Source organism: Nematolebias whitei, chromosome 9 (assembly GCF_014905685.2).
Source record: "Nematolebias whitei isolate Nwh7 chromosome 9, NemWhi1, whole genome shotgun sequence".
NCBI classification, from domain to species: domain Eukaryota; kingdom Metazoa; phylum Chordata; class Actinopteri; order Cyprinodontiformes; family Rivulidae; genus Nematolebias; species Nematolebias whitei.
This window is the reverse complement of record NC_056506.1, coordinates 34573698-34586102: the sequence shown is the minus strand read 5'-3', so window position 1 is coordinate 34586102 and position 12405 is coordinate 34573698. Positions and strand designations below refer to the sequence as shown.

General features: G+C 37.2%; 2 protein-coding genes across 2 annotated transcripts in view; both read right to left on the bottom strand.

Annotated features, from left to right (window-relative positions):
* Nucleotides 1-1155: 1155 nt before the first annotated feature.
* On the bottom strand, nt 1156-7960 carry prkab2 (protein kinase, AMP-activated, beta 2 non-catalytic subunit). Its single transcript, XM_037681697.1, has 8 exons — nt 7892-7960; nt 5517-5699; nt 5278-5435; nt 5008-5101; nt 2819-2933; nt 1634-1767; nt 1456-1524; nt 1156-1307 (listed from the first exon to the last, which is right to left on the bottom strand). The coding sequence occupies exons 2-8, from the start codon at nt 5673-5675 to the stop codon at nt 1230-1232; spliced, it is 807 nt and encodes a 268-aa protein (XP_037537625.1). The 5' UTR covers nt 5676-5699; nt 7892-7960; the 3' UTR covers nt 1156-1229.
* A 1703-nt stretch (nt 7961-9663) lies between these two features.
* Nucleotides 9664-12405, bottom strand: part of LOC119415139 (calcium-binding mitochondrial carrier protein SCaMC-1) — an 8203-nt gene continuing 5461 nt past the window's right edge. The window contains exon 9 of the mRNA XM_037682286.1: nt 9664-10643. Coding sequence (XP_037538214.1) covers nt 10462-10643 — 182 coding nt within the window. The 3' untranslated portion in view covers nt 9664-10461. The remainder of the gene's footprint in view (nt 10644-12405) is intronic.

Here is a 12405-nt window from a genome sequence, read left to right as displayed (position 1 = left end):
AACATGGAGCAGAGAAATCAAAGGTGAGCGCTCTCTGAGGAGTGCTGGAAGAAGATTTTAGATATCTGTGTTAAAGGCTTCAAGGCTGTCTCCAAGCAACATCATGTTCCTGTGCCCACAGCTGACAGTATTATTAAAAGTTTGAAAAGTATGAAGTTCATGGGACTGTAGCCAAATTCCTACAATGTGGACGCAAGAGAAAATGCAACTCCGTGTCAACCAGATCAATAGTGCAGATGGTCAAACAAGGACCAAAGAAACAATCCATAACTGTTATCCAAGGTCAAGGTACGTCCCTTTCTAATCGCCACCATCCGTAACATGTTGAAAAATAATGGACTCCATGGGGGAGTGATCCACTATTGGCAGAAAAATACAAAAAAAGTCAGATTGACGTTTGCCAAAATTCATGTTGACAAGTTTCTTAGTTTCTGTGACTGATGAGTAAACTGGAACTTTTTGGTCAGTCATAGGTGTATCGTTTTATTATTGTGAAAGGTTACCATCTAATTTATCTGCATCTGAATACCTCACCTGACTTTTTTTATTTTTCCTTTACATCTAAAGGGCATTTCAAATAGCTAACTTTGGGTTTTTGTGCAAGTGTTAGCTCTTTGTTTTGATGCTTTACCTGGAAATAGCAAATCCGAGTGTGATTTTTTTGTCACTAGGACAAACAAAAACCGCTATTTCTGATCTAGCAAAAGAAAAAAAAACTAAAATCTTTTGGTTGATTCTGGTCACATGACAAGCAATCGCTCCAGTTTTACTCAACAATTAAAAACTAAACCATTAAAACACAGTAAAATTCAAAATCCTATGAAACGATTCATATTCAGGTGTTCTCCCTGACCAAAAATATCCATTATTACAGATCGACAGAACATGCGCTACACAATTTATCTCTGTTTGCAAACTAACTTGACAATAATCACAACACACAGCGGTTTAGTCAGTCTCATGTGTTTGTAGTTGCTATCAGTAAAAACCACAGTATGGGTCTTATCTCTCCCTGAAACTCAACACAGCCAACCTTTGTTGCCTTTTTAAAAAGCTCCATGTAGACTGAAGTGCACCCTCGCCCACTTGTGCTCAGCTCACCTGTAAACCTGTTTCAGTGCAACATCTATCTACATGTGATCACATCGTTTGGCTATAATGAAACAAGAAAACAGCAGAATACAAACATGCTGCTCTTTAGAAGTGCTGCGGCGCACGTGAGCGGAGGCTTAGATGGGCTTGTAAAGCAGAGAAGTGACGTATTTCTTTTTATATCTGTGAGTAGCACTGAGCACCATGACTCCATCCTGCACAAAGAAAAAAAACAAAAAAACAACATAGAGAATTGCTTAAAGAAATCAGCAAGGAGTAAAAAAAAAAAAAAAGAAAAATTGCTAGTATTTAAATCCACCAGCTACATCTGAAGAATGAGATTTCAGCCATCAGTGAACCCACCTTTATTGAAAGGGCATAAAGGTGATTTAGCATCACGTGGTTGGGTTCAGGCAGCAGGGCAGGATCACACTGACGTGAATAAAAAAAATATAGAAAATGATCAGTGGTAAAAGTTTTAAATCACAATGTGGAACCATTAAAATGAAAATATAATAAAAAAACAGCTGGAGACACTAACAGATACGTTGGTGTCCTTGTTAAGAATAACTTGAAGCAGGTGAGGGGGGAGAATGGGCGGGGCTTTGAGGTGCTCTTCAGGTCTAAAGATGTACTGCGCCTGGCCATAGGGACCTGGAGGAGAGCTGGACAGGTCTGTGACAATAAAAACAAACAGCTTTAGTAGATCAACATGTGTACAGCTCAAATACTGATGCGTTGACATTCAGCCGTGTTTGACATCTAACGTATTTTTCGCTGAATAAGTCACTTTTTTTGCGCAATTTGCATGCCCTACGACTTATATGCTGAAGCGACGTATTTATGGATTTTGTCTCATATTTATAAACCAATTTTTGGCTGAGATATGACAGTTTTCATTCATTCCGACTGAAAATATTGAACACTACCATTTTCAGCCGCTAGATGGCAGTTGAGCAGTAAGGCATGCCGTTGTATCATGTAATGGATAAAAGTGGTTATTAAAGACAACTGGCTTGCCACAGCCTGCCTGGAGCAACCATCAGCTTCATTTCGCTGCGCCGCCCCAGCGAAATGAAGCTGATTTGACCATTGAAGTGCATTTATTAAGTAAAAGTTCAACTAAGACACACCTTTACTATAAAGTTGAGCAAACAAATAAATGTTCTTAGGTGGTTATCTTGTTCAATTCCAGAGAAATGGGCAGCAAGTCACCCTCTGCACATTCATGTTTCCACATAGTGGCTTTTGAAAATGCAGCTGATTTGACTGTTAAAAGTTAATTTATTAAGTAAAAGTTACACTGAGACACACCTTTACTATAATTTCAAGCAAACAAACAATTGTTTTTAAGTGTTAATCTTGTTCACTTCTTGTTAAAGTCCTCCCGTGCACGCTCCTGCGGCCGCCACTTGGCAGCCAATTGATTTTTGGCACAACACCAGCCCACATTTCCGGGTTTGGTCCACATTTCCAGGTTGTCAGCGGTGATGCATAACAAACGCGACTCGTCAGCAGTGATGCATAATAGATGCAATGTATACGGCAAAGAGACACATTTATGGATTTTTCCACTTTTTTAGACATATTTGGACTGATGCGACTTATAGGGCGGTGCGACGTTCACGGCGGAAAATACGGTGCATTAAAATTTATAATCAACAGTCTAGATGTGCAAATCAAAAACAGGACAACAAGAAGTGAGGGTAGCTGAACGCAGGCTCACCTGACGTGTCGGAGCACTCCAGAGAGTCGACCTGCAGAGCGTCAAACACCTCGAAGTCAGACTTCTTCACTATGATCAGGTTGTTGATGGTGCCGAGCTGGCTTGTTACCACTGGCTGTCAAACAGATCAAACATTTAGGTTATCAGCAGGAGTGAAAGCAGGGCCTGATGACACCAAATGACATTTTTGTTAAACATCTAGAATGAAAAACACTAATAAAAAACATAACATATTGCTCATTAAGGTAAGTAAATTTACTGTGTGATCTGTGGCCATTTGGTCAATAAATACATTACTGCATTTTATTTGCAACAGCTAAGATATGGGACAGTTTAAAATACATACTGTCATCCAAAGAAACCAGAGCAACCCCATCTCATGATGGAGACTTGGAGCTCCTGTACTTGATATTGTGCTTTTCCTGGTATTAGCAGCAGAGGAGGATCGGCTGTCTTGCAGATGTTGCAAAGAAGACTTTAATGAATACCGTTTACGCTCACTGTGGTGTTTAATTTGCACTTTCAAAATATATCTCACTAGTGTAAAGTGAAGTGCTAATACACACCACATCCTGTTCATTTGCTAGGCAGCAGAGGCAAAGGAGCAGGAGCTTACTATTTACATGCCAGCACATGTAGCAGCTCACAGAGCAGGCTGTCAACTCACCATTTATTTTTAGTATCAAATGATGAACGAAGTCAGTAAACCATGGACGCGTGTATTTTCAGGCTGTGCTTTACCCAGTAGGCAACTGTTGGTTTCTTTTTCTGTTGCACATTTATCTTGTCGGTGGGTAATGACACAATAAACCTCGATTTCTCTGACAAATCCTCCCTATCTTAAGGACACTCCTTCCAGACAATGTTAGTCCTTTCCATTTAAGATATTTATTCCTCTCACTGTTTGTCACCTCTTCTTTTTGACTGGTGCATCAGTGATAAGAAGCAAAAAGGGGTCTCTTTGAGATACAATTGTACAAAGAAAAGGTAGAATAGATGGGGAAAAAGCTATATTGGTTTAACTCACTTAAAATGTCAAAATATCAAATCATCAATTAGATGTTTATTTTTATTTTCTGATTGTTGTAGATTTTAGGTAATTCCTTTGTGCATTCACCATTTGGACCTTCTTTGGAGGCTTTTCCAGTTGTTAGTCTGCAGTGAGAGTTTAAGAGGTAGTTATTTATCATCATTGGGGGTTAAGGGTTGCTTTTCCACCCTAAACTGACAGTGTAAATAAATCTCGTCTTTCTCGTTTAGAAATCTAATATTTTATACCTCTATTATAACTGCAAGGATAAATCAGCTAAACTGTTCGACGAAGTTAAATAAATGAATAAATAAACCAGTAAGGCCTTTTTACCTTTAATTTTATTGTAATATGTACAAATCCCAATAAAGTGCATGCTAAAGAATGAGCAGCTTTTCTCTCTTCTCACCACACTGCACACCGTGGTGCAGAATATGTGAGCATTATTTTCTCATTAATCAGCACAAAGTGTTCTTTTTCACATGAATATTGGAAAGTTAATATATGTTGATCTCAACCTGGAAACACAAAAAAGCAGTTCTGAACGGCTGTCTACGTTTGTCTTTCTCAACCAATTATGAGCGATTATTGTGAGAGTCTAAATAAACATTATTTTTGTGGCGATGGCTCCGTTTGTCCTAGTCCAACGTGCTCCTGCCATGATGGAAGTTTGTGCTGTTTTCTGTTTCTCCTGACACAAAAGAACAACCTGACCCACAACTGTGTCCCAGAACTTAGCTAATTCAGCAGAAACTAGAAATATGAATAATAAGAAAAAAACTAACAAAACAGTATTTTAACAACTATAAGAAGAGGAAAAAATGACACATTAAAATATATTGATAATGTCAATATCTGCAAATGAGCTAATTATTTTTTTTTTTTGCTTTATTTCATGAATCAGAACCTGAGAAGCAATAGTTATTGCTTTGTGAGATCACTCCCATGATGAGCGCAAACTAAGAGCTCAGAGCAATGCACTTAGATAAATAATGCATGATACAATCACAGGTTAATAAAAGTTTTAGTTGTTAAAAGCCAATTAGCCTGCTGTGCAAAATGCACAGCAGGCTAATTGGCTGAATGATGATGCAAAAACTTTCAGAATTCATTTGCATGTTTATGAAGGTAACAAACACATAAAAAGTAACAACTGTACCTCTGAGGGATCATGAACCCACTGTCCATCCACAAAAAACTTGTACTGGTGCTCTCCTTCAGGCAGGTCCAGAATGGCTACAAAGTCATTGTGGCTTTAAACATAGAAGAAGAGAGGAATAATCAGAGATTTTAGTACATGTAACTGCACAATAGCTACAAGCGATGCAATCTCTTGAAGTTAGCTTCAAGCAGAAGTGGGCTATCACTACAAGATTCCCTTGTAAAAACAGTAACTGTAAGATGTCGTCTGCAAAATCATCCTCTTTACCTCTTATTTAGAGGTATCTTTGTGTTCCAGTTATTGAATGAACCAGCTATGTACACTTCTTTTCCTCCTCCAGCCCAGCGAATCACAGTGGGACGAGCCTGAGGACCAGTTTTAACCAGATCATCCATATCAGGGGTGAATTCTTTTTCCCCTGAGGTCTGAAAACAAATACATGCAACATCTCAGCAACAAGCTACATTAAGAATTTAATTTGAAATGTAAAAGGTGTTGGATTATACCTTGGACTCCAGTCCGTGGGTACTGAAGATGTTGGGGTCATCTGTGCTGTCCACCATCTTGCTGCTGGATTCTTGGTCCTTGGGACTCCCGCTGCTGTCGGAGCGTTGAGCCTTCCCTCCATGGCGATCTGCAGACACTCTGTCACTGGTGTTGCCCATCGTGCCTCACTGATTATTATGCTACTGGTGGATAAAAAGCAAACAAGGCAATTGGTTTTTTCAATGATGATTACTAATAGGAAACAGAAAAGCTCCAACATCAGAATTTTCCAGAAAATACAGAAATCATAAACCAGATTTTATTTTTTTTATTTTATGTTCCAGCTATTTAAAAAAATAAATAAATCACTGAGACACTCTTGTTTTAATTTTATAACCCTGCATCTTGTTTCCGTCATACTTTTAATATCTACAGGTTTCATTCACTTCACATTATGTTGTATAATATTAGAAGAAAGTGACTTTTAGGACGGCTTTGGACATGAACTAACCATGCTCTGTCTGTACAGCTGGTTTTAAGACGTAAATTAAACAAAAAGAAGATGCGTGCTGTAACATGAATAGTGTCTATTTTGCTGTGGAAAACATGCAGACAAAACGTAGTAATAAGAAAATGATCAAACATGCAGTATTATTCATGTTGTCTTATGATGCAAGAACAGAATGGCTTCTTTGACAACCCCCCCCCCCCCCAAAAAAAAAATGGTGATCCTCTGTATTCTGTGTTAAATAGGTTTTCTGTACATATTACGACAATTTTGTGTTTGATTCTTACTGGTTTTAACTATTCTTTACTCATATTTATAGTATTTATAAAAAGTGTCTACTGAATTAAGTTGAGACATGAAACATTTTGATAGAGTGTTTTAGAAATGGGAACTGTTTAAGTGTCAGCTGTGCTTGACACTACCCAAAAGTAGCATGATTTTTCTGCATGGAAAATTCATATTGCTACTGTAAATAAAATAGCCATATTTGTTCTAGCTGACACAGCTTATTTTTAAATATTCTCTTTTAACAACAATTTCCGAATGAGCCACCGGAACAAATTCTTCCACAAGGCCGGTTTCATTAAACTGCATGTTTATGGTGTTTGTAAAAAAACAAAAACAAAAAACACTGAAATGCAACAAAACCTGCAGTGAAAACAACAAAAATCTCAGTCAGGAGGTCAGATAAGGTATCGTGAACTAAAATGACAGAAAATGACAATTCAAAATAAATGGTGAGTGTCGCATGAACATCATCTTCTTTCAGCTATTCACTCTTCAGGGGTCTCCACAGCGAGTCATCCTTCTCCATCTCCCTCTGTCCTCACTCCAACTACCTCCGTCTCCATGTCCATGTCCTGTTTTCCTGGCAGCTAATTTTCTAACATCTTTCTATCAATATACCCACAGTCCCTCCTCTGGACATGTCCAAACCATCTCCATCTGGCCTCTCTAACTTTATCTCCCAGTTGTTCAACCTGTGCTGTACCACTGATGATCTCATTCCTAATATTATTCATCCTTGTCACTCCTAAGGAGAACCTCAACATCTTCATTTCTGCCACTTCCAGTTATTTCTCCTGCCTTTTTGTCAACGGCACTGTCTCTAGATCATACAACATAGCTGGCCCCATCACTGTCTTGTAAACTTTGTCTTTGACCCTTTTGTCACAAATCACTCCTGAAACTTTTCTCCGTTCACTCCATCCTGCCTGGACTCTTTTTCACCTTTTTACGACACTCCCCATTTCCCTGGACCCCAAGTACTTGAAGTCCTGCACCTTTCTGACCTCTGCTCCTTGTAGCCTCACGGTTTCTCCTGCCTCCCTCATTCACACACATGTACTCCGTCTTACTACAGCTGACTTTCATTCCTCTTCTTTCAAGTGCATACTTCCACCTCTCCAAGTTCTCTTCCACCTGTTCCCTGTTCTCACCACAGATCACAGTGTCATCTGCAAACATCATAGTCCACGGGGATTCCTGCCTGACCTCATCTGTTAGTCGGTCCATCACCAGAGCAAACATGGAGGAGCTCAGAGCCAATCCTTGATGCACTCCCACCTCCACCTTGAAGCTATCTGTCATAGCTTCAATTCCTTGAAGCTTGAGTGTAGCATGAATATAAATACAAAAATAATTTAAATGTCGAATAAAAAGATGTAACCTATTGTTAGTCTCCCAGCTGGATGTTCAGCTGTTCCCATCCACCTCACCTCAGTCCAGGAGAAATATTTTTAGCTGTTCGCAAAGTCAGCTAGCTACAACTAGCTGTAACTAACTCGGCAACTTGTTAGTTAGAGGTCAATCCTCACAAAGCTTCGCAGTAAATGTAATAGCATATATTTCAACGAGTAGCTAAAAAACAGACCGATAAACACTTACCGACACCAGCTGTCGCTCAGCGGGACAGCAGGCTCTCACCGTCCTCCCCTCTTGCAAGTTGCAACACACAAACCGAACTGTGCTCCCAACAACCGCGAGCGCTGAGGACAAAAAGGGTTTCAACGGTCCACCTATCAGGAGCGAGAACAAATGTGACGTCATCAGCAAGGGACCGTTTCTTTTACTAAAGAAAACAAATATGAAGTAAAACAGATTTGTGCTACAATGCCACATTGAAAACCTGTTTTATGCACTTAAATATCAATTTCATGCTGCTTAACTCTACTGCAAATCAGAAGAAAACCATTCAACTTCACTATTCGAGGTGCTCCACAGAACGTCCTTCCTCCCTGTAGATATCAAACTTTTCAACTCTACCCCTTTTCTACACATTGGACAATACCTGCACCACAATAAATATTTTAATGTTTCTGTCTGCACCTGACCAGTTTTAGAACTTTATTGCTGGTATTTTTATATTCTCTGTTATTTTTTATATTCTCTATTATTTTTTTTATGTGATTCCTTGTATGTTCCTTACTGAAACTCTGGCACAACAATTTCCTGTGGGATCAATCTATTATATCTTATTGTTTACAATTGAAAATGAAGATTGTACTGTATAATGATAATTATAAACTATTTTATTTTACTTTCATATTAATTCAATAAACTAGAGGTATCTACCTTTTTAGATGTGAATATATTTCCAAATGTAGGGTGTTGTCATGGTTCCTTTTAAGATGTATAATTAAAAAATAAAAAATACACACATTTTTATGTTGGTATAGGTGTACTCATTTTCCCCCTGCTTATTATTTTAAGGTTTAAGTGTTTGAATATTTCAAAATTATACCAAAAGTCATGATTGTAGAAGAAGTCCTAGAACTAAAAACAGAATAATGTCAAAGCTTTTATTTTACATAGAACAGCTCGTCTTCTGTTGGTCACAGCTTTATCTCAGGTGTAGTGTGAATCAGATTGTTTTGTTTAAGCAGTGATAATCTGACCACATGTGCAGGCATAATGTGAATATGATTCATGTTGACATGGACCAAAGAAAAAAAAATGAACAGTCTTGATTTTTGGCTTTAAAGCTTTGCCAAATTTTTATTTTTACAAACAAGCGTTGAAACACTTAAGGAAAAATGAAACGAACTTAAAAGCATCACATTGATCTCTTTCATGTCTTCCAAGTTGCAAATCAATCAAGCTATATTTGTATTGTTACATACATAGTGCATGCAGATCTCAAATTATGTCAAGCATGTTTCATATTTATTTATGGAACAAATAAAACAATGACAATACATTAATAAACTGTTCAGCAGACATAAGATGTACATAAAACCCAAATTAAAAGACAAAAGTGTAACTAGAACGTTTAAAAGCACTTTATTTGCATGAACAGTTGCTCATTAGCTGCCAAGTCTAATTTCCACTTGTCCACTAAGTGCTTTATATTACCAGCTTTCCATCATGTAAATAAATTCAGTTTGCTTTGCATTAGCAAACAATCAGAGTAGTTTTTGGAACATGCATACAAGGTCAATTTTTTGCACCAACTTTTTAAAAAAGTATCCAAAATTAACTTTGCCTTTGGAATGGAAACATAGCTTCAATGAGGGTCAAATGTTCACTATTTCTTTAAGAGCTGACAACACAAAGAAAATGCTGAGCCATTTGTAAATGATGAAAGCCTGTAGGTGTGTCCGTCAAAAAAGAAGCCACACATGATAAAAAATATGGTCTTTGCAGGTATTTCAGTCTAGTTATAACTTTTTAATCAAAGAGTCCAATAAATAAGTAAAACATATGGATAAACAGTGCATTAATACAGTATATACAGCTAAAAAAACTCATCTTCAAAGTTTGCATCAAGAGGCTGTAAGGCACATTAAAATGATTATAAAGAACAATGTTTTTCACGTTGCACAACGTGTGTTTTTAAACACACACACGCTTGTCCAGTGTTAAAAAGTTTTTTTGAGGCCTGGTTTTGTTCAGCTGAGAGCTGATGGTTGGAGCGCTGACCTCTGACGGCGTATAGTCCCTCGAGAGCAGGTGCTTCAAAATTAAAAAGTGTGAAATTATCTATCTCCAGTGTGTAGCCAAATGCACAGTTCAGCAGACGTAGTGTTTCTTTTCTTATTCAGACAGACGTGGCATGGGATGAGATCCAAACTTCTCTGTAGAAAACACGTTTCCTCCTTAAGAAAAAAAAACTTTGTGTCTCTTTTTTACTCACAGTTTAAAGACTTAAAAAAAAACAGCAGCATAAATAAAACTTTTGTTACTAATGTATCAACAGAAATGTATGTGTCAAGCATTGTTCAGGTCTGTGTGTAAAAACAGGAAGTGTGTAATGTGCAACTTTTCAAGATAAAAAATAAAGCATGCGCACCACATCTGATTCAAACACTACTAGCAGGCAGCTTATAAAAACATACAACCTTCTAGCCCATGAAGTCATGCTCAGTATGTTTGATGTCCATCAGTCATTTTGGATATCTTTTCAGGTCTTTTTAAGTTTAATAAATAGCGAGAATGTTCCTCTTCTTCTTCAGTTGTCATTTTGTTATCCCCAAGCCGGTCTTCATGTACTCGTAAACCACGTAGCTAATGCTGACAGCAGGAATGACTTTCATGAAGTTTGGCAGGATGCCACGATAGAGCCCAAAGAAACCATCTTTGGCTATAATCGTCCTCAACAGAGAACTCATGGAGGGCTGGTCTGACACATCCAGAGACGCTGCAGAAAGAAAAAAACATTAGAAGGGCAGAGATGAATCTTTTACATCTGTGCTGCATTTTCATTCAAATACTGACCTGCTGCGTTAGCTGGCAAGTGCAGAAAACAAGTTTGTGATAGATTTTGATGAGCAGGGCATTTAAACAGAAGTGTCAAAAAATTTTGTATGCAACTATAATATAAACACTTTCTGCAGTGAAACATCTGGTTATTTTAACCCGACATAAAGACATCCTGTGGTTTAAAGTGACTTTAAAAAGATCAACAAGCTCATAAAGAAGGCTGACTCAGTTCTGGGGACTCCTCTAGAACATTTGGAGGTGACTGTACAAAGAAGGATTCTTCATAAGATGAAGAACATTATAGACAACCCTCAGCATCCACTTCATCAGACTGTCATACAACAACAAAGTGTCTTCAGTCGGAGGCTTCTTCAGATCTGTTGTAGGACAGACCGCTACAAGAGATCCTTCCTGCCCACAGCCATCAGCATCTAGAACAACTCTTTAATGGAACCAGGATGATGAGTTACAACAACATTTAATTTCCCTCTGGGATTAATAAAGTATTTCTGAATTAAACTGAATTAACCAGTTAGAATGACCATTTAACTAAAGGCATCAAATCAATGGCTACAACAACAGTTCAACACTTTCAGAAAATGTTTTAGAGAAAATAATTAATTAAAGCCAAAGGATATGCATAAAAATGTCCAATATGAAAACACAAGGACCCAAACAAATAACTAGTCTAAAACAACAGAATTACAACTTTTGTTTAAGACCTTGTGTTTGAAGGATCTGCCTTTAATGTCAGAGTTTCAGACTGAAACCAATACATCAAATATTAGCTCAATATCTGTAAAATTGACTAAATGACCAGCTTCTTTGTTTGATAAAGTTGGCTCTCAGCCCTCGTGAACTGGATTGAGTCCAAAAGTTAGTCAGTTGTAAAGGTACATCAAAGGATTACTTTGTGCAGTTTTAATTAAAATTAGTCAGGTGGTTTATGAGATATCTTGGTAACAGACACACACATGCACACACACACACACACACACAGTCAAAACTATTATCATCCTCCTTCACAAATAGAAATATTGGACAAATGGCTGACAGCAAATAACAGTTCTAAATTCAATGTTAGAAACAAACAAACAAAAAACATATTTAGTAATAAAAAAAAGTACCAGAAAATATGAACTAGTTAGACCAACCCTGGACTAAGCTCTGTGCGATACTTTTCTACTTTATGGACTCATTGGCTTTTGAGCCTCTATAGAAAAACTTTTTAATTCTGTGTTTTATTGTTTTTTATGTTTTCTATATGGATCTTATATTGTATCTGAAATAAAGTCAATGATGATGATGAAAGTAATTGTGTTTAGGTAATCAAAAAACGAAAAACTATTTAAATGTGTATCTGAACGTAGCAGATACATTTTCTGATTGTAGCATGATAAAAAGTGCCAAGTTATTGCAAACACTAAAATTTAAGAAACATTTGGAAGTTGACGAATGACGTTGATGGAGGGGCTTGTCTAAAAATAAATGCTTAGAATTACTGCCCGACAAAAAAAAAAGACGTGCAACACAGCGAGATGATAAATGGAAGGAAATGTTCTTTTCAGTATGAGGGCTTTAAGCAAAGTCACATTTATTATCTATCTATCTATATATATATATCTATATATATATCTATATATATATATCTATATATATATATATATATCTATATCTATATATATATATATATATATATA

Coding starts and splice junctions, on each gene's coding strand:
- prkab2 (XM_037681697.1), bottom strand. CDS start 5,675: ATGGGCAACACCAGTGACAGAGTGTCTGCAGATCGCCATGGAGGGAAG. Junction 5,102..5,277: donor AAGATACCTCTAAATAAGAG/GTAAAGAGGATG, acceptor CTATGTTTAAAG/CCACAATGACTTTGTAGCCA. Junction 1,525..1,633: donor ACAAGGACACCAACGTATCT/GTTAGTGTCTCC, acceptor TATTCACGTCAG/TGTGATCCTGCCCTGCTGCC.